Genomic DNA, 18,562 nt, shown 5'->3' on the forward strand with positions numbered 1-18,562 from the left:
CTCCTACAGCGACACTTCTCTAGTGAGTGCTGTGCTTCCCAGTTTTCTTATTTTTGGTACATTGTTGACGTACTGATGTTTCTACTCTGACTTGCATTTGAAATGAAGATTTTAATCCTGAAGATGGAAAAGGAGCATAATTTTGGTATTTAAAATGTATTTAATGATTTTAAATTCATTTTTCTAACTGCAAATGTCTAGTCAAAAGACATTCTGATAGACGATAAGGAGTTGCCTCGTGTCGTATGTACCTGTTAAATAACTGAATTAAACTACTGTGAAGTCCATGACTTTGATTCGGAGGACAGAAGGGAAGTGAAATGATCTGCATCTTCTCACAGTGATTGGTAGCTGGTAGATAAAGCACCAAATCTACAGTAGAAGATCAATTCTGAAGAGGAGGAAATGGTGCTGTTTTTTCTATGCAGAGTGTAGGTAACACCGTAACTTCCTGCCATAGTCGTGTTCCTCAGTGAATATGGAAGTGGTTGGGTAACATGCTTTAAGTTATTGCCAGCATGAATGAATGGTGGTGGTATAACTTTGGTTTGCTCTGCTGTGTGTAGAATGTACACTTTGGAAAATGTAGCAGTATCCTATCCCTAGCAGTGTGCTTTCACTGCTTTCTGTGTGTGGGCTCTTATGTCTAGCTGTGATCTGTTGGCTAAGTCCAGTTCAGTGAAAAATTTTTCTGTGCATGCCAATCCATGAAGCAATTGATAGAGATGTCAACAGCTACCCAATAGCTCTGCTTCGCCTGCTGCAGGTTGAGCTCAGTGCTAGGAGCTGCTCTCCACCTCTCGCCCTCTGCAGCATGCTTTCATTGAACTGGAGGAATATCTTTGCTGTACGTAGAATCATAGAATGGCTTAGGTTGGAGGGAATCTCAAAGATCATCCAGTTCCAACCTCCTTGCTGTGGCCAAGGTTGCCAACCACTAGATCAGGTTGCCCAGGGCCCAACCTGGCTTTGAGCCCCTCCAGGGCTGGGGCGCCCACAACTTTGGGCAGCTTGTGCCTCACCAGCCCTAGAATAAAGAATTTCTTCCTAACATCTAATCTATATCTCCCCTCTTTTAGTTTAAAACTGTTCCCTCCTGTCCTGTCACTGTCAGGCCATGTAGAAAGTCAGTCCTGCTCCTGCCTGTAAGCTCAGTTCACAACATGTAGCCTAGGAGCTGCACTTACCTTTCTTTAGGGACTCCTGAGGATTTTCCATGGTTTTGAGAGGGAATGTAGGAAATGTTTGTGCTGCCTTCTTGCACTTGTTCAAATGCAGAGTGGGTAGGTCACCTCTGTCATCAGCTGTTGTGTGATGGACACAAGTCCAGGAAGATAGGGAGAAACTTTTTTTTTCCTGTCTTCTGCCTGCAAAAGCTTCCGCCAGTGTCCTGTTATAAATTTATGAACATGGCTATTTTCAAGGCTTTTGACCTAGGAAATTCTTCAATTGCAAGAAAGTTGCTCAGATTATGCTGTTCTTGAGAGAAGAGTGCTGGTTATCCAACCTCTTTCTGACTTGAATCTTGATCATGCTAACAAGCTCCAGAAGTCAATCTCAGTTCTGTTAGGGGCACTGTGCGTTTGTCTCTTCTGTGTCTAGCTACAGCTGGCCTCTTTTCTGAAGAGAGGAGCAGAGACACTCTGTAAGTCTAAATATACATTGAGAGAGATGGAATTTATTTATTTATTTTTTCTGCTGTCTTCTGACAACACAAGGTAGTCTAAAAGCGTGGGATTAATATAATGTTTCAAAAACAATCAACAAACTGCAGTCAGGCTTGTTTTGTTTCCCATTTTCCCTTTGATACATTGAATTGGCCACTAATGAGCACACAGGTTTCTACTGCAAGTTTTTAGTTCTGTTTCCTGAACCATGTCTACCTTGCCCTGCATTGCTGTCTGTATCTCAGAGTTCCTTCAGCACTTCAGCTTCCTTAACTAGCATTCTTCGAATTTGGGAATTTTTCTCTTTTGAGACCTCCTAATTTCCAGGCATGTTTATGATCAGCCTGTGTTGTCTTCCCAGTGTGAATCTGGGCTTTTCGTTTTCTGGTGATTATATTTTGTGAGCTTATGAGGAGCAAACCAAATGCTTTCAAACTCATCTCCCCAAACAGGTAACTCTTAATCATCTTAGCAGGCCTTTTTCAAAACTGTTCTTATTTAAATTACTTAAAATGTATTATTGCTTTCTGTTGCGATAGGAAGCACCTCATCAGTCCATTTTACATTCAGCCACTGCACCTCAGGTACCTCTCTACCATCACTTACAGTTGTCACCTTAACTTCAAGCAAAGTTAGTCTCAAGAGCATGGCTTGGCATCTGGTACTAATATGTCACCAGGCAATATCTGGTGGCATTATGTTTTTATTACTCAGGTCTATGAAGTCATCTCATTCTATGGGATGGAGTGCTGTGATCCTTTTTCAGTGGTTAGGTTGCCTGCAAATTTCCTAAGCGCACTGGTCAGTAATGATGACACCAAACAAGATCTACGCTGTGACCAGTCACTGAGGAGCCCACCTACGTAATTTTTTTTTAATCCTGATGAGTTTTTTTGTTTTTTTTTGTTTTTTTGTTTTTTTTTTTCCAGACACCTCCCTGCCAAGTTCCTGACGATATACTAAGATTGTTATGTTCAGTCTCAGTCACCTTCACACTAGTAGTTTCCGATAGTCATAACATAAAATGATTTTCTTTTGCCCCATGTGTTTGGAGCATTATCCTTGTCTAAACTGATGACACTTTCTTGAAGCTGGACACAGATTGCCTTTTGATTAAAAATGGATCGCGTGTTGCATTTGATCCCAGTCCCTGCTATTTTCTGTGCTCTTGATTATTCCGAGAACTTGCACAGCTTTGAGTCCAATCAATCCATGCTTATTTCCAAGCAAACACGCAAAAGCCTTCAGCTGGTGCCAATTCTGAGCCATCTGATCTTCAAAACTTCACTGCGTTCATCCCCTGCTAGAGGCAGGAAGACCAACCAGCCTCCCTGTGTGTGCTTCCTTGGTGCAGTCATGCTTAGTGTGACAGTGAGCATCTGTCATGTATTTCTCAATGAAGAGAAATGAGAGCTTGTTTTTACTTAATGCCAGCGATGCTCAGTAAGCCTTGCGATAAGCCTACGGAGCACAGAGCAGCTTTCGCGTATGCTTAGATTGACCAGCCCTGCTCAGGTACCCTGCACAGCTCCCACACTGTTGCAGAACTGAAGTTCAAGGCAGTCCTGGCGTGCTCTTCATGGCACTTCCAAGGTCCTTGCTTCCTAGCCTTGAAAGCAACATGGTTCCTGAATCTGTGGCAGGGTGCCGTGAGAGCTCTGTGGGCAGGAGAGAAGATGATGGAGTCCCCTGCCCAAATTGCGCAGCCGCAGGCGGGGGGCCCCGTTGTGGAGGTTTGAGGGCAGTGGGGGTGATAAGGGGCACCTGGAGCACTGGGAGGTGTTGTACAGGAGCAGTGGGAGCTGGTGGTGTGTAGGCATTGCCTGTGGCTTTCCTGAGTTGCTCTTTGTTCTTGTTGAGATTTCTAGATTGCTTCTAGCTCTAGAGTCTAAAGAAATCTGAGGAGTGCACTGCTTTCTTGCTGTAGTTCTAGATGAAATGGGAACTTGTCAGTGCTGTGATATTTATAGAATATTTTTCTACCCACAATCCTAGCTCTTAGACACAAGCTGTTACCAAGTAAGTGTGTGGTTCTGGGAATTGAACCTCTTGCTGTAGCCTGCCTTTTCAGAGCCTGACCATTAGGCGTTAGCTGCTTTGTGCAGGAAAAAAAACCTTCATGTGAAAAAAATATCCAGAATTTTCATGATTTCAGATTAGACGCAGATGATCTTTATGACGAGGCTTCCTATTTCAGCAAATTAAATTGGGTACGGAATCAAAGTTTGTGTAATTCCTGCACCAAGTTTTCTGTTTTTGTTTAATAAAAATGCAGGGAGTTGCTGCCGTCTTATTAACTTGCAGCCGGCATGCTTATCTTCTTTGTTCTTTGTTAAATATGAGCTGGCATGTGTTAGACTGCGTTAGCGTTCACTCTTTGGGACTTCAGTGGTTTCTAAATTTGGCATTGCTAAGCCGGTGCCCTGTTTGCTCGAATCAATTGGGGCTGCTATTTTTAGCAACAAAAGGGAATTGAAATAGCAATTTTCTTTCCATGTAATAGATCCTCAGGAGGAATACTGATGCAAGCTCTCTGTCATCCCATATTCTCCCCCTCCCCAAAAGCACTCAGACGAAAGGCAGCTGTCACGGTTTGCGGCTGTATTAATCTTTAATCAATCGAGTGTTTTCTGCATTCAGGTGTTCAGGGAAAAAAGGGTCACGACGAGGATCTGCCTAGAATAACTGAGCACTCGTGCATGGTCTGTGCAGTCAGGACTCGGTGGGTAACGGCAGGGAATAGACAGAGTGGCTAAAAATAGGATTTGCTTCCAGTGTTTCTCCAGTCTATTTTTGATGCTTGATTTTGATAAGGTTGATTGGACTCTTACTAAAAATAGCCGTTCCTAGCAAGTTGAGGACAAAAAAGTAGAATATTTTTAACCAGCACAGGCTAAGTACTTTTGTTGGCTGGAGATAATCTAGAAGCTTGGTATTGGTCAATTGCCAGTGATTTATATAAATCTGTAATAGATGAAGCACTGCTTGGTGCCAAGCAGGGATAGTCTCTTCTCCTCTTGCCAGCTTTTGTTTTCCCCAGGAGCTGTCATATTCTTAATATAGCCTCTGCGTTTCGTAGCAGAAGAATCTCGAGTCTTTAGTTATTTATGCAGTGTACTTCAAACCTATGCTAAGGTTAGCTATGCTGGGAAGTTTCTCTGAACTGTACTGCTTAAAAAAGCCACGTAGCTTCCTGGCTTAGTCCTTATGTTGTTTCTGCTACAGGAGGATGTTTGCAGCGAAGAAAGAACCAGATGTCTTTGCAGGACAAGGGCTGTTCTCCTGTGTGAATGGAGAAATGACTGGGAAACTCCCTCTGCAGTGCCATTTTGACAACAAATTTGTCCATCTCTCAGTGGGCAGCAGGGGTTGCTATGCTGTTCTGCAGATCGGGTTGTTTGGCAAGTTTGGCTTAGTTTGTTGGCAAGAAGAGGGCACTTAGACCCAAATTGCAGCACTTGCATGTTCGTGGAAGAACCACTGTGGTTGGTGGCTCCAGCCCTCCTTAAGTGCATCTGCAGTACTTTGAAGGGTTAGCTAACAATTCATGCTTTTCTTAATGAAGACAGGAAAATGGCTAAACTTAAATGAATTTGTAGTTCTGAGAGGCTAGTAGAGAACACAACTAACAGTCATTAGTGCAAGGATTATCCTTGGTGCCACTGGATGCTTTATCTCCACTAAGCATCTCTGAAAACTTTTTTTGCTGTGGGAACTGTGTGTTTGTATCTGAAGGCAGGCTTGATCTCTAAGCTTTGTCTTCTCTGTTGTCTAACCTTGAGTTGGGGAGTCACGAATCTCTAATCTTGTTTCAGCGTGATTGCTCTGCAGAGCTGCAGTCAGATTCTCTGCGCCTGCTGCTGCTCGCTCTCCCTGTATAAATGCTGCTCCTTGCTCATGTTGTGAGGCAGGATTTCTGCATACCTGCCTCATGCCCTGCTGCACCATTCGCTGTTTTTGTTTTTAAGATATCTTCGCTGGATAAGGAACAAGTAAAAATGTTATTTCAGGTCCTCAAATATTCACTTCCTCTGATGACCAGACTGCCATAGTCATGCTTTTGCTCACCTGTGAAACAGCAGTTACCTTTGTAAGAGCAGATAATGCTTACGTAGCGTGCCTCCTGAGAGGAGGTGCAAGTTCCCTAAGTCACCTCTTCCTTGGAAAAGCAGTAACTGTTGGTTGTTGCAAATAGAAAAAACATTTGAGCATAGGTTCATTGCCTGCACTGATGCCTTATCTTGAGCCATGGGGCTTCTGGGGGATGTAGATGCTACTGGCAGCATTCACATATGGGTGACCCTTTGTGGGCCTTCTGAGGAAAGTCTGGTCTTTAGTCCCTGAAGTTGTGTACCACTGGGCATATTCATCATCTTATGAACTGAAGTCACTGCCTGCTTAAATGGCGTGTCTTGTAGACTTGGTCTGTGATTTACAGCAACTGAGAAGTTCTTCCCTTTCAGTGCAATACCAGGCATGCCACCGACTGCTGAGGTCATTGATCTTTGATGCTTTTGTCAAGGGTTGCCTTGAGTTTGGCACCACCTAGGAGTTGACTCAGGTGCTTATGAACTGTGTGTGTTGTACATGTGATGAGACGTGAAATGGGCCATGCCAAGCATGTGAGGCAAAGTGGTTTGATGTGGTAGGGTTTAGAGAATGAACTGCATCTACTGACAACTAGTCTGGTAGGGGCAGTATGGTGGATTCCTGTGCACCTCTGTCCTAAATTTAAGATATCCTTGTAAGAGCTCAAAGATAGGTGAGCAAACTCATGGTGGAGGTTGTGATGTTTTTGCCACTCAAGAAGCAAAATTCTGGCATGGCCTTTTGGGAAAAGGTGCTATACTGACCTAAAGCAGAGATTCCGATTTACAGAAATGGTAAGTGGTAAGGATAACACTGCAACTGAAAATGCGAACTGATAATCTGAGTTCTTGTGCCACTGATTTGTTAGTATATATGCAGTGGTAACTGAGATGTCTTGAATCTGTTCTGTACTTCCCATGGTGTACTTAATAATGTGTTTTAGGACTTTTAGTTGCTTGTAGAATTCTGTAGTTAAATAACGATGATTTTATTTTTCTTCTGCCTTCTGAGGATGTGCTGAACATGGCAAACAGTGCTCTAAAAGACACTGATACCTGTTAGGGAACAGTAAGGTTGAGGTTAGAAAGGCTTTCTCCTCCTCTGAAGGCTGGTGCTTTGGTGGGACTGTTGCACTTTCTGCTGTAACTTGTGTCAGAACACTTTTCCCTCTTGAAAAGAGCTAAGACCTAAGATCCTCCTGATTTTTTTTTTTTTATACTCTTCCTATGGCATTTCCTACAGTCAAAGGTTAGATGACAGAAACTTGTTGCATGCTTTGTTGTGTGGTGTGGATAGTAAATATTAAATGAATAGTGTTTGATTTCTGAGAGCTGGAGTTGATAACTAAAGTAATCTCTTTCACTTATTTGTTCTGATGAAGTAGGAGGCTTGATACAACAAAACAGAAATATGTCCATGTTCATTGTGCAAATTCATTTCAAGTTCCAGTGAGACCAGCCATATCTTTGCATGTATTTCCCATCAATGTTTTGGCTGCCGCTGAAGCTAACAGTGTAAAATACAGAGCTGCTGAGTAACAGACAAAATGCGTTTGCTGCTTTTCTATGTAGTGCCTGCATGTGTTTTCTCCCTGATGCCCAGTTTTGCAAAAGACAGACACTGTTGGATGATAGGCGCGTAGATCTGTGACTTTGACTGCCAGTGGCTGTGGCGTTAGGAGCATGAGAGTAGAGATTAAAGCTTAGTAGATCCTATAGACAGGAAACGTTTGAATTGTCTGGAACCTCTATGTTAAACATACCTGACTTTAGCATTGGAACTGTTATTAATCAGTTGCACTACGAAAATGTGTTGTGTAGGTATATTTAACCACACGTAGGTATATTTAACTACAGAGCTTGGTAGAAGCTTTCATTTTCAAGATAAACACTTGAATACCCACAGTGCTTTTTGTTTGGGGACCTAGATACCACACTGGAAGTTCTTTGCCCATTTTTACCTTAGGCTGATCCAATGCCGTGGTGGATTTTAAAGTCACTTATATTTGTGTGGTGCACACTGGTGACTATCCTAAGGGAAGATGACTCCTTTGCCTGAAATCAATGAGCGCCTTGCTACCAGCTTCCATTCAGACCAACTTCAATTCAGTCGACTCTCAAACAAGCTTCCTGGGCATTCTTCTCACTTTTCTTCAGGAAAGCACAGATGGCTGAAGTGGGAAGCTACTACAGCTCCTCTGACTACTGAGTAAATGTAGATAGTCACACTTAGGAGCTGGTGCAGCTTCCTTGTGCAGACAATAACTAATTCCTACTCTGCTTGCTTTGCCTTCTTTAAGCTCTGCCAACGGCAGTCTGTTTGTAACTTTGCTGGAAGGCAGTCTGTAGAAGAAACAGAATTTAAACAATTTATCTACACATGGAGTTAAACTGGCTTCAACACGTCAAGGTGATAGTTAAAACTGAGTTAAACTAGTGCAGCTTCTGTATGTAGCTGGAGTAGTTAAAGCTGCAGCGTTTGGCTTCAGAGTGGAAGACAGACGTGAGCATAATCACTGTGAAAACTGTAAGTGTGCAAGAGTTAACAAAACCTCTTTTTATCATTCTCCCCATCACACTTGTGGTGCAGATAATCCAAACTATGGAGGAGGATAAGATAGTTGAACCTTACCTTCTGTGGCATTTGTCCCGCCAGTTGCCTTCACCCCACCTCTCTTTGTTGCTTTCAGAACATCAAGTGTAAGAATTGGTCTTTGCTCTAGGAAGTACCCGTTTGGACAGCCTTCCTGACCCTACCAGCTGCTTATAGGATCTTGGTCAGTGATTGGATGGTCTGTGGAGTTGTGCTTGCAGTTGTGTCACAACTTAACACATTCCTCCAGTGCTGACCTCAGTGCCAGTGTATCCCTTGGTGGGAAAATCACTTGCTTAGACTGAGTGACAGCTGAGCTAGGCTGCTTCTCTTGAAAGGCCATAGGAAGGGAAGTGTGGCTTCAAAAAGTGTTTTCTAAATTATAGCACAGTGGAGAGCAGTCCTTGTGGTATGCTTTCTCTTCAAGACTGTATGGAAGCTGGAAAAGGAGACAATGTTATTCCTCTCAAACTGAATCCACCAATAAAGTGATAATGTTAGTGCCTTCTTGTGAGAAGACAATTCCTTTATAGCTATGAAGAACTACCTGTATTCTTCATTTTTGTGTGTATGTCTTTGCCTACAGCAGAAGCAAAATCATCACGGGATGGTTTGGGTTGGAAGGGACCATAAAGACCAACAAATTCCAAACCCCACACCATACGCACTTTTGTCACCCCCTGGTTCAGGTTACCCAGGGCCCTTCAACCTGGCCTTCAATTCCTCCAAGGATGGCACATCTGCATGATGCACATCAGCTGGATACATTTTTGTGTAGGTGATGGTCCAAATGTTTTTTTTTCTTTCTCCTGGTTGTATTTTTTGATGTTTTTCATCAGACTAGTTTACATTTCTTAAGTTCTGTTTTGGAGGCTACTTTAATCTCTGGGTTACGGATTGTTTCAGTATGAACTAGAACCTAACAGAGGAGGACATGTCCTGTTACTCACAGGTCAGTTTGAAAACTCCGATCTCCAAATGCTTAAATCTCATGCTCCAGCCATTTCTTCTGCAGGCTAATTAAGCAGTGGATCCAATAAGCAAAACAAATATGTGGGATTGCAATTGTGCTTGCATTCTTAGTATTAAGTATTAATTGTTATGAAACAGCTCATTTCAAAGAGTCACTGAAGTCAAATGCTATTCAGTCTGGGTCAACTTAAAATATGTCCAGTTATTGTTCTAAGAGTAACAGGCAGTGGTGCTGATACGTGTTTTCTCTGTGCTCTTGTTTATTCCGTTATTTTGTTGAAAACATAATGAACTGTGTGATAATGCATAATATGAAACCGAAGATCAGCAATGCTGAAATTGAAGCCTGATGGTCCTACAACTGAAAGGCTGACACCACCTTGCAGGGCTATAATTCTGTCTGGCTAAATGGGTGTCACAGTATTGATACAACTTGGGTTACAGCAGGTGGGCTCCTGTAAATGTATTCTTGATTTTTTCTCTGAGGCCTTTATCCATCGTTTGGACTACTGCTTTACCTTTCTAAATTTGGATTTCTATCTATAGCAAAGCTTACTCACACTTGTCTAATTATAGTTGAATAGGAATTGGCAAAAACAGTGTGACACACTCACATGGCCTTCTGAATACATTTTACAGGGGCTGACAATGCAGCATGTAGAACTGCTCACTAGCCATCACATCCTCTGCATTCAGTGTGTGCTATCATACTGGCAGCACAATTGTGTATCTTCATATTAGAGCTATGACGTCTTGCAAACAAACTTTGAAACTAAGGAAGGGATAAATGTATGTGTGTATATCTTCATGTAGGGTCATCTGTAAATCTAGCTTCAGTCATGGACATTACCGGATCTCATTCCTAGGCTGTTATTGCATTGTTGACTGGCCATTCGAGCTAGAATAGGACCTTTCCTGGCAGCTTCATCACTTGTTATTATGTCTGCTTATTTATAGCTAGTGGCAGAGAAACTGAAATGGTTACAGCATTTCCTAGCTGTTATTACTCAAACAGAAGTATACTGGCTGCTGTTTGCATTCCAACTGTTTTGGGTGATCCGCAGTGACTAATCAAGCCATCTGCAAACATGTTTCCCTCTGTTGCACTGGGGGGAAGCTGCTGCTAGATGCAGTGCTGGCTGCACACCTCACTCGGCTGTGCAGGGCTAGCAGTGGGTTTGGGAATCAAACCAGCACTCCCAGTTCAGTTTTCTGAACCGTTAAACAAGCTCTGTTATTTGAGGCATGCCTCAGTTCAGGGCTAAGCGGTGGAAGCATTAAACAAGCTGTTCTGATCTGTCTGAGGGCAGCCGGATAAGTACGGTATGTTCTGTAGCCACTTAACAGAGAGCAGAGGTGGATGAAGGAGTGGTGAGCTGCAAGTGTAAGAATGTTGAGGTGTAGGAATTGGAACTGATGGGAATGAATAGTTGAGAGAAGGAAGTGATGCTGAATGTGCTTGCTCAAACAATAGTTTGGGAGAAGTGGATTGTAGATGAAGGAGTTGCTATTTAGTGAGTAAACTGAGATGATCAGCTACTGGTGTGGTGAGCCCCGGAATAATCTGTCAAACTAATGGCATGTTGAGTCACTCAGTGATTTTCAGTGTGTGGAAAAGAATCCTAGAAAGACTTGAGGCTTGACACAGATCCCAGTCCGCCCACAGGTGAAAAAAACTCTAGACACATCTGGCTGCTTTGGTCAGTCAGACTTGCTGGTGGCAAGGCACCGTGTTACAGGGATCTAAAAGCTCCTGGAGAGTCTTAAAAAGATGTCTTCTGCTTTGAGAATTTACATTCTGCCCATGTAACAAAATACTGAACTGTTACAGGCTTTAGGATGCTTTTTATTTTGCTGCATACAATGTATGATTTTGAAAAATCTCCTAAGCCACAAACTTCAGAAGTAGCATAGCAGGCCAGAAAACTGGCATGAGAAGAGATGCTGAACACGATTCTTGAGGCAAGAATTTAGGCCCATAACTCTTTCTCTACGTGGAAAGGATATTGGGAGCTTCCTGAGAGACCTTTAATAAAATTTCAAGTTGTACACCTATTCCAGAGACATTGTGTCTCTTGGACAAGTACTTCAGTAGCCTGCTAATGAACACTTAGTGTACTTATTGCTGTGAAGTAGCTAATGGATATCCATCTTTCTTTCCTAGTGGTCACAGGAGCTACTGACGGGATTGGAAAAGCCTATGCAGAAGAGGTAAGAATTCTTGTTGTTTGGAGCTGTCCTGATCCTTGGCAAGCTGTCAGCAGCAGGCCTTGTCCCCTTCATCTTGTTTTAACACATACATGGAGATTGAGATGTTTTGTGTCGCTTCCCTCAGGTGGCTAGCTGAAAATCAAGTCTCCTTTCACTTATTTTGTGACTTCTTCTGTCTTCAGCGCTCACCTTGTCCTTCAGTTTCTACTTTTAACATTTTTAGTTACTGTAATTATTTTCACCTACCCCAAGCCTTGGAATTTTCATTTGGTATTTCCAGACACTGGCTAAATGGCATTTCTAGCTGCCTGCACTGTGTTCCAATTATTCCCCATGGTTTATCAAGTCTCTGAAGCTGGTGCTTTATCTCTACCACTTTTACTGTGCTTTTGCTCTTGATGCATATTATGTGGGTTCCACACATGGTTCTGCAGTGTATTGTTTTGAGAGAGAAAGTGCCTGTTAGTATGGGGCAGTTTAGCCTATGCGCCCAGAGAACATCATGACAAATATTGCTGACTGCAGCAACTTAGGAGTTTTCCGGAGTTTTCTTTTTTGCAGGGTGTTCAGGTCTCGTTGAGGGTAGTCCTCACCCTTCAGATTCCCCTTCCATCCTAGTGTGTCCCCACACATACACTCCTTCCCCCCAGGCTCCTTGCTGTTTTGCAGATAGGAGCACCCACCCCTACTAAGGGGGGAGGCTGATGTCAAGAGCACCTGATTCTTCTGCAGGGCTGACAGCTCCTACATGCCAAATTATGCCAGTTACATGGCCCTGAAGCAAATTATGCAACACTTAAATAACTGCCTAGAGCAAGTGGAAGGAGGTTGTTGTGCCCAGGGCATACTGCTACTGGGAGGAAGCCCTCTGATATGCGAGATGCCCCCTGAACATTGTGGGTTGTTGGTTTCAGGCTCTGTATGTTAGGTTATCAGGTGAGTGAAACTACATTTTTACTTTATGTTCTGCTGGTGTTGTGAGAGCTAGGCTGCCTGTGAACACGAATGTGTGCTGCTGGCAGATCCCTATTACATGTACAGCTAGTAGGAAAGCTGATTTGCAAGTATGAGGCCCTGATGGGAAACATGGGCTGTTTCAGTTTTTTTTTTTTTTTTGCTGGTGTTACTGTAGGCACAGAGCACTCCAGAGGGTGCAGCCATTCTTGAGCTATAAAAAAAGATGTACTTTCCCCTTTGAATGTTCAGGTGGATGGATGTTTAATTACATCAAGTGAATAGAGATTGAAATATGAAATACCTTAAAAGATTTCTCAATCTTTCAGTTAACTCCAGGTTTGTCTGTCTTCCTAAGACTGCTAACAGAGGCTTGACTTTCTACCAGGAATTCCCTTCAGGTTACTATAAATGTCGCTGGCATATACAGCTGCTTGGGTACTCACAGCTGTGAATATAATCATGCAAATTATTTCTTTCTCTTTGGAGGAGTTAAAGTGAGAAATGCAAGTGTTGAGATCTCTTCAAAAGTTCAGTATCATCTCTGATTATTGGTGGGAGAATGTTAAAAATTAGTGAATTCCCTGGTTGTATTCTGCTGTGGTTGCTTTCCTTATTTTCCAAGCAATAAGCTGCGTTTACACTTTTCATTCCTGTAGTAACAAGATCTTTGTTCCTTGCTCAGCATTGATATCCTTTTCATGACAGGGCTACCCCTTCGTAAACAGTGCTCTGCCAAATGCACGTGTTCTTCTCTGCCCAAGTAATGCTTGCCTTTGGTTCCAGAGGAACACGCTTTCTTTCTCCCTTGTTTTTTAATAAGGATATACTTAGGACTAGCTATTTATTGCCCCATTGTTGCTGTACTCCTGATTTGTAAAAGAAAACAGCAGAAATTTCGTCTTGGATGATAAACTACAGGTTGTGATACAGTTGAGTGCGTGATGATGTGTATCTGCATCTCTTTAGTACTGCTCTTGCTGTACTTGCTCTAACAAGAGCTCTAACTCTGCTTTTGGGAGAGCTGTCAATCACACCCATTCTTTGAGAGAGTTTTAAAAGCAGCTATGTTTTGCTATCAAAGTGGAAAATGTGGTAGTTACTAACATTGGATTTATGGAAATTAGACACCTACATCCACCAACTCAATTTAGAAGGATGACTTTTGCTTGCATCAATTAATCCTTTGCTGCAGGAGAATCTTCCCATTGTGCTACTCTAGATTAGTTTTTCTGATTATTTTTAGGTCCTCTCATTGGATGTTTTCATCTTGACGAGGTCATGGCCAAAGATCCAAGTTTAATGGCAAGTTTTTTACAATGTAACTGGATCTTCCTCATTCCTTATACTGGAACCTCAGAGGATGATTTTTTCTCTTTGGACAGCTGTGATTTTTTTCAATTCACTAGGCCTCTATCAGTGAATATTCAGACACAGCAGAACTCTATCAGGTTACATCAGTCAGTATGCACTGTATCTTTTCTAAGACATTATTTCTTTTAGTTGATACCCATTCCTAGTTACAAGTTGTTTCTAAGACATTTTTCATGCTCTGTACTTAGATGATTCTTCTTGCCATTTGGTTTCCATTTCTAGATTTGGGACGAGCTTCTCAGCGCAACTCTTCAGTGTCAACATGGCAGCAATTTCTCTCAAGTTGCTTTTGCTGTGGAAGTTCTCAGATTTGCTGGGAGTCTGCTAATTTGATGTAGCAATGTGACTCTACTTGATCTGTTTTTGGGACTGGTACAGTTTGGCACTTTTCTGTAAGCTGAGGTACCTGCTTAAAGCAATCTGTGAGCCCAGAGCTCACTGCTGACAGAAAGCAAGCTGTGTGTCAGCAGTCTATAGTCTGCACCTACGAGGAGTAGCTGTAGGGCTTTCCTGCCCCTTGGTACCTCAGCTGTTTCACAGTAAGCAGATTATTGTCAGGTTGTCCTCAATATCACAGACAGAGATACTTTTAGGTAAACCTTTTGCCTTTGCTTTCTTGATCTTGTGGAATGGGAGAAAGCTATCTTAATCCCTTCTTCTCTTCCTGCCATCTCCAAAGCCCACTGCTTGACTTTATAAAAAAAAAAAAAAAACCTGTTCCAGTAAGCTAGCTGCCTGTAACAATAGGATACATGTTTTTACTTTTCATTGGAATAGGCATTTGCAAAAGAAAGACTGTTTGTTTTCCACTGCTGGGTAATTCAGGTATGTAGCTGTCTTTCTGTGATCTGTTAAATTGTTAGATCCCATTACAAGCATGCAGAACTAGGTCTGACTTGATGACCAGGATATGTTGTGGACCCAGCTGAATTTACACAGATAACTTCTTTAAAAGAACTGTGTGGGTTAAGTTGACCTTTATTACCCATGAATAGGCAAAGTAAGAGTAGAGCCTAGGTTCTCCCGAAGTAAGCTGCTAAAGGAAAGAGGCATTGAGTGCAAGGGTAATTTTGCAACACAGGTGTTGAAGTGACCGTGAATATCTTAACTGGGCATTTTGAGCTTAATTATAGACAGTAGCTTCTTTGGTGGGACTCAGAAGTGTGGAAAGACAGTAAAATACGTGCTGTTGGTTATCTGCTGTATACATGTGCTTATACACCTGTAGGAGATGACAAAGAAGATACTAAGTTTTCCATGAGGGAAATCAAGAAAGAAGTGTGTGCAAGTACTTGTCCTGTTTTTCTCATCTGTATCTGTGAGTTTCTTTTCTGTATCTGTGTGAAACTGTAACTCTTCAAACTTGCTGGTCATTGTTACAATATTTGACCAAGCCCTGCGATAACTAGTATGCTGATTTGGAAGTGATGTGTGACTATCCTTATGTCTCCTGTTCTTTGTTTTTTCAGTTGGCAAGACGTGGAATGAAAGTGGTTCTAATCAGTCGGTCAAAAGAAAAGTTGGACCAAGTTGCTGGTGAAATAAGTGAGTTAAAAACTTCTTCCTTACATTTCACATATGTGCTTATAAATAAAATAAATGTGATCGCATGTTAATTTCCTACAGGCTGATATATACACTCTATATAAAAAATAAAAGTTTGTTCTTGTCCACAGTGCAAATATTACAGACATAAGTGATAAAGGCCTTGCTGAATGATTTTGCAGTTGTCCCTCTTTATCTTCTGGGAACACTAGGGTTTAATTCTGGTGATGAGGCACTGGGGCAGGTTGGATGTAGCCCTCAACAGTCTAATCTACTGGGTGGCAACCCTGCTCAGGGCATGGGGGGGTTGGAATTGGATGATCCTAGGGTTCCGTCTAGGTTCCTTCTAACCCAAGCCATTCTGTGATAGGATTCTATGAATATGTACTTCTAAAACTGTTAGCATTGCATACCCAACCCATACCAGTGATTGTCATTATAGGCATCTTTGAATGGTAACGAGGAGAGAAACATGTAGCTGTTACTTCACTGGGGTATTACCTCAGCTTGAAGCAAGTATGATTTCATGGGTTTCAACCACAAAGGTGGTTTCTTTGTTTCTCATTTTATTCATTGTTTAACAAAGCACACAGATTTATTGTGAATATGAGTGGTTATTTCCCTCCTGCTTCTCCAGTTTCATTTTGTTTTGGATAAACTACTCAAAGATCATTGTAAAGAGCTGTGAGCTCTATTAGGGTAACAAATGTTCATAGTCATAGGAATGTGGGCAATGAGTTGATGAGCAATTTTAAGAGCTTATGCTAGGGATTGTTTCTTTAGTAAGCATCTAGTAAATAGCTATATATAAGCAAAAGGGAGTAACTTCAGTGTTCCAATCACAAATGTAAAATCGATATTTGCATGGGGTCATTTAGTTTCCTTATGTCTCTTGCAGACAAATGATTTTCCTACTAGAGCGAGGTATAACCATAATGCAGAAAAATTCTTTTTGTAATTTACATCTCTTTTATTAGGGCAGATTTAATGCAAATTTATTAGTTTATGTGTAGTATGTCAAGATAAAAGAAGAAATGTAGCCTTGTGTGTAGAGCTTTTCGATAAGCAGGAGTGGGAGTCGTGTACTATAAAGCATGTTTCTCAGCATAATGATGTTGGATAATGAAAGCTTTAAGATCCGTCTTCTGCGTTACTTGTTTTGCTTAGACTTTCCTGAAATGGTCTGTGTGTATAATACAGGTAACTGTAAAAGCTGCTCTCTTTCAGAGGTCATAACAGACTTAAGCCAAAATAATGCAGTTTAAATTTCCACTGAATTCGTTAGTGGCACCATTTCACTACGAAGTGTAATCTAGAAAGAAGCATACACAAACTATTTTGTACCATTGTAGTGAACTGCTAAGTATAATGATAACTAAATCACTAAAGAGCTTCAGCTGGCTTATTAATGACTATTTTACTAGTTTGCTGAGAAAAATAGGGCATACAGTTCTCTTTAAATTAGTTTAAATGTCACTGTATGTAACTTTCATGTCTGTCGTAAGACGACATATGAAACTGTTTTATAGAGACAAAAATCTTTGTGTGTATATTTAGATGGTAAAGAACATTCTTATTAGAACTCAGATGGCATCAGATCCTGGCTTCTAGTTTGGAAGTAATTGTCCCTGCTCGTTAGCATCCTGCATTTAAGAATGTCACGACAGTGTCTGATCATACCTCTAATACACTAATCTTGTCAACGCAGCAGCAGGGTAAATCGGCTGTGCAGATATCACTGCTTGGGTAACCCATGTGAGTACTGAAGCTTTGCAATTGCAAATGCTGAAGTTGCAGCTACAGTCTTTTTGGTGGTTAACTGCAGCAGCTGGGTAATAGCTTGCTGCATATGTGGGCATGCAGTCGCATTTCTTACTACACCGTACACAGGTATCTTCCTAAGTAAAAACTGAATTGCTGGAAGTTATCTGCAAATATCTTGCTCGAGAAACAAATGCTTTCTTAAGCATGAAGTGACAAGCTTCCTGAAAATGGTCATAACCCTTTCTGAACCAGTCTGGAAATATCTTTCTCCCTTGGACTTGAGTGTGATGCTGACAAGACAGACAAATCTACTGCTTTAAGCTTTCAACACCAAAATGATGGCTGCTGAGAGAGTTTTTCAAATTAGGAAGAAAAAAAAAGTACATCTACTTTTGTAGAGCCGCCTGTAATACATAATTACTGTTAGGCCTCACCCAAACATTTTTCTGCTTTCTTTCCTAAACGATTCTGAAGTGAGATGACTCATATTGGGTTTTCAGAACATTCTTTTGACAACGCTGAGCTACTGAAATGTATACTTTGTTCACTGTAGCATATGCTACAGGATTAGGATAGTCTGAATAATCAAGCAAATCAGAATAGTGCTTTCAGATCCTAATAGGCTTTAGCTAGACAACAGTTTCTCATGCGGTCTCTGCAGTCGGTTCAGATATTGCCATGTATAAGATGGGCATGTATGTTTTTTCTTCTTAAACTGTAATGCTGTAACTACTTGGATGTTTCCCTTTCAGGTTCTTCAGGTAGCTTTACTCTTATTCATGATGGTCCTGCAGACCTGAGCTTGATCATTTCCTTCACTTGAAGGAAGAATGGCTGTTTAGCTCTGGATAATCACAGTTCTTTGTACTGTATGAGCTGTGTGTATGTTTTCTGTTCCTTCCTTGTTTTCACTGATCACTGTCCTGCTGGTTCTAGCAAAGGGTTAGAAGCTCTCCGTTACAATGGGAGGGTTTTTAAGGATCAGCTGCATTTATTCTGTTCAGATGAATCCTTTCTTGCACTCTTCAAATATACTTAGATTAGGAGTGACATGTGTGTACAAAATGCAAGTTGCATAAGCACCGTTTTAAGAGAAGTGCTGATAGGTCTTTTTGAATGGTAAATACCAGATGACCTGGATGTGATTTTTTTCTTGTGTGTGTGCATGGTTGGACTGGTGTTACAAGACAGCCAGATGTTCTGAACTTATAACTCAATGTTCTGAACTTATAACTCAGTTTGAGCAACAAAAATTAGTGGATAACAAGCAGTTAAAGTCTCCAAATTTGTTTGTGGAATGCCTGTAGGATTTCCCTCAAAAAGGAAATTCTCTTTTGTGTTCTCACAGAATTAGGTCTAAAGTCACAGAATGAAGAAAGGATTTTGAAAATTAT

General features: G+C 41.5%; 1 protein-coding gene across 1 annotated transcript in view; it reads left to right on the plus strand.

Moving 5' to 3' along the window:
- The window catches only part of HSD17B12 (hydroxysteroid 17-beta dehydrogenase 12), a 74,615-nt gene that overhangs the window by 12,590 nt on the left and 43,463 nt on the right, over positions 1-18,562 (plus strand). The window contains 2 exon segments of the mRNA XM_052692566.1: positions 11,485-11,531; positions 15,329-15,404. Of these exon segments, the coding sequence (XP_052548526.1) occupies positions 11,485-11,531; positions 15,329-15,404 (123 nt within the window).

The sequence above is a fragment of the Tympanuchus pallidicinctus genome, unplaced genomic scaffold, assembly GCF_026119805.1.
Source record: "Tympanuchus pallidicinctus isolate F22 unplaced genomic scaffold, pur_lepc_1.0 scaffold3, whole genome shotgun sequence".
Lineage (NCBI taxonomy): Eukaryota > Metazoa > Chordata > Aves > Galliformes > Phasianidae > Tympanuchus > Tympanuchus pallidicinctus.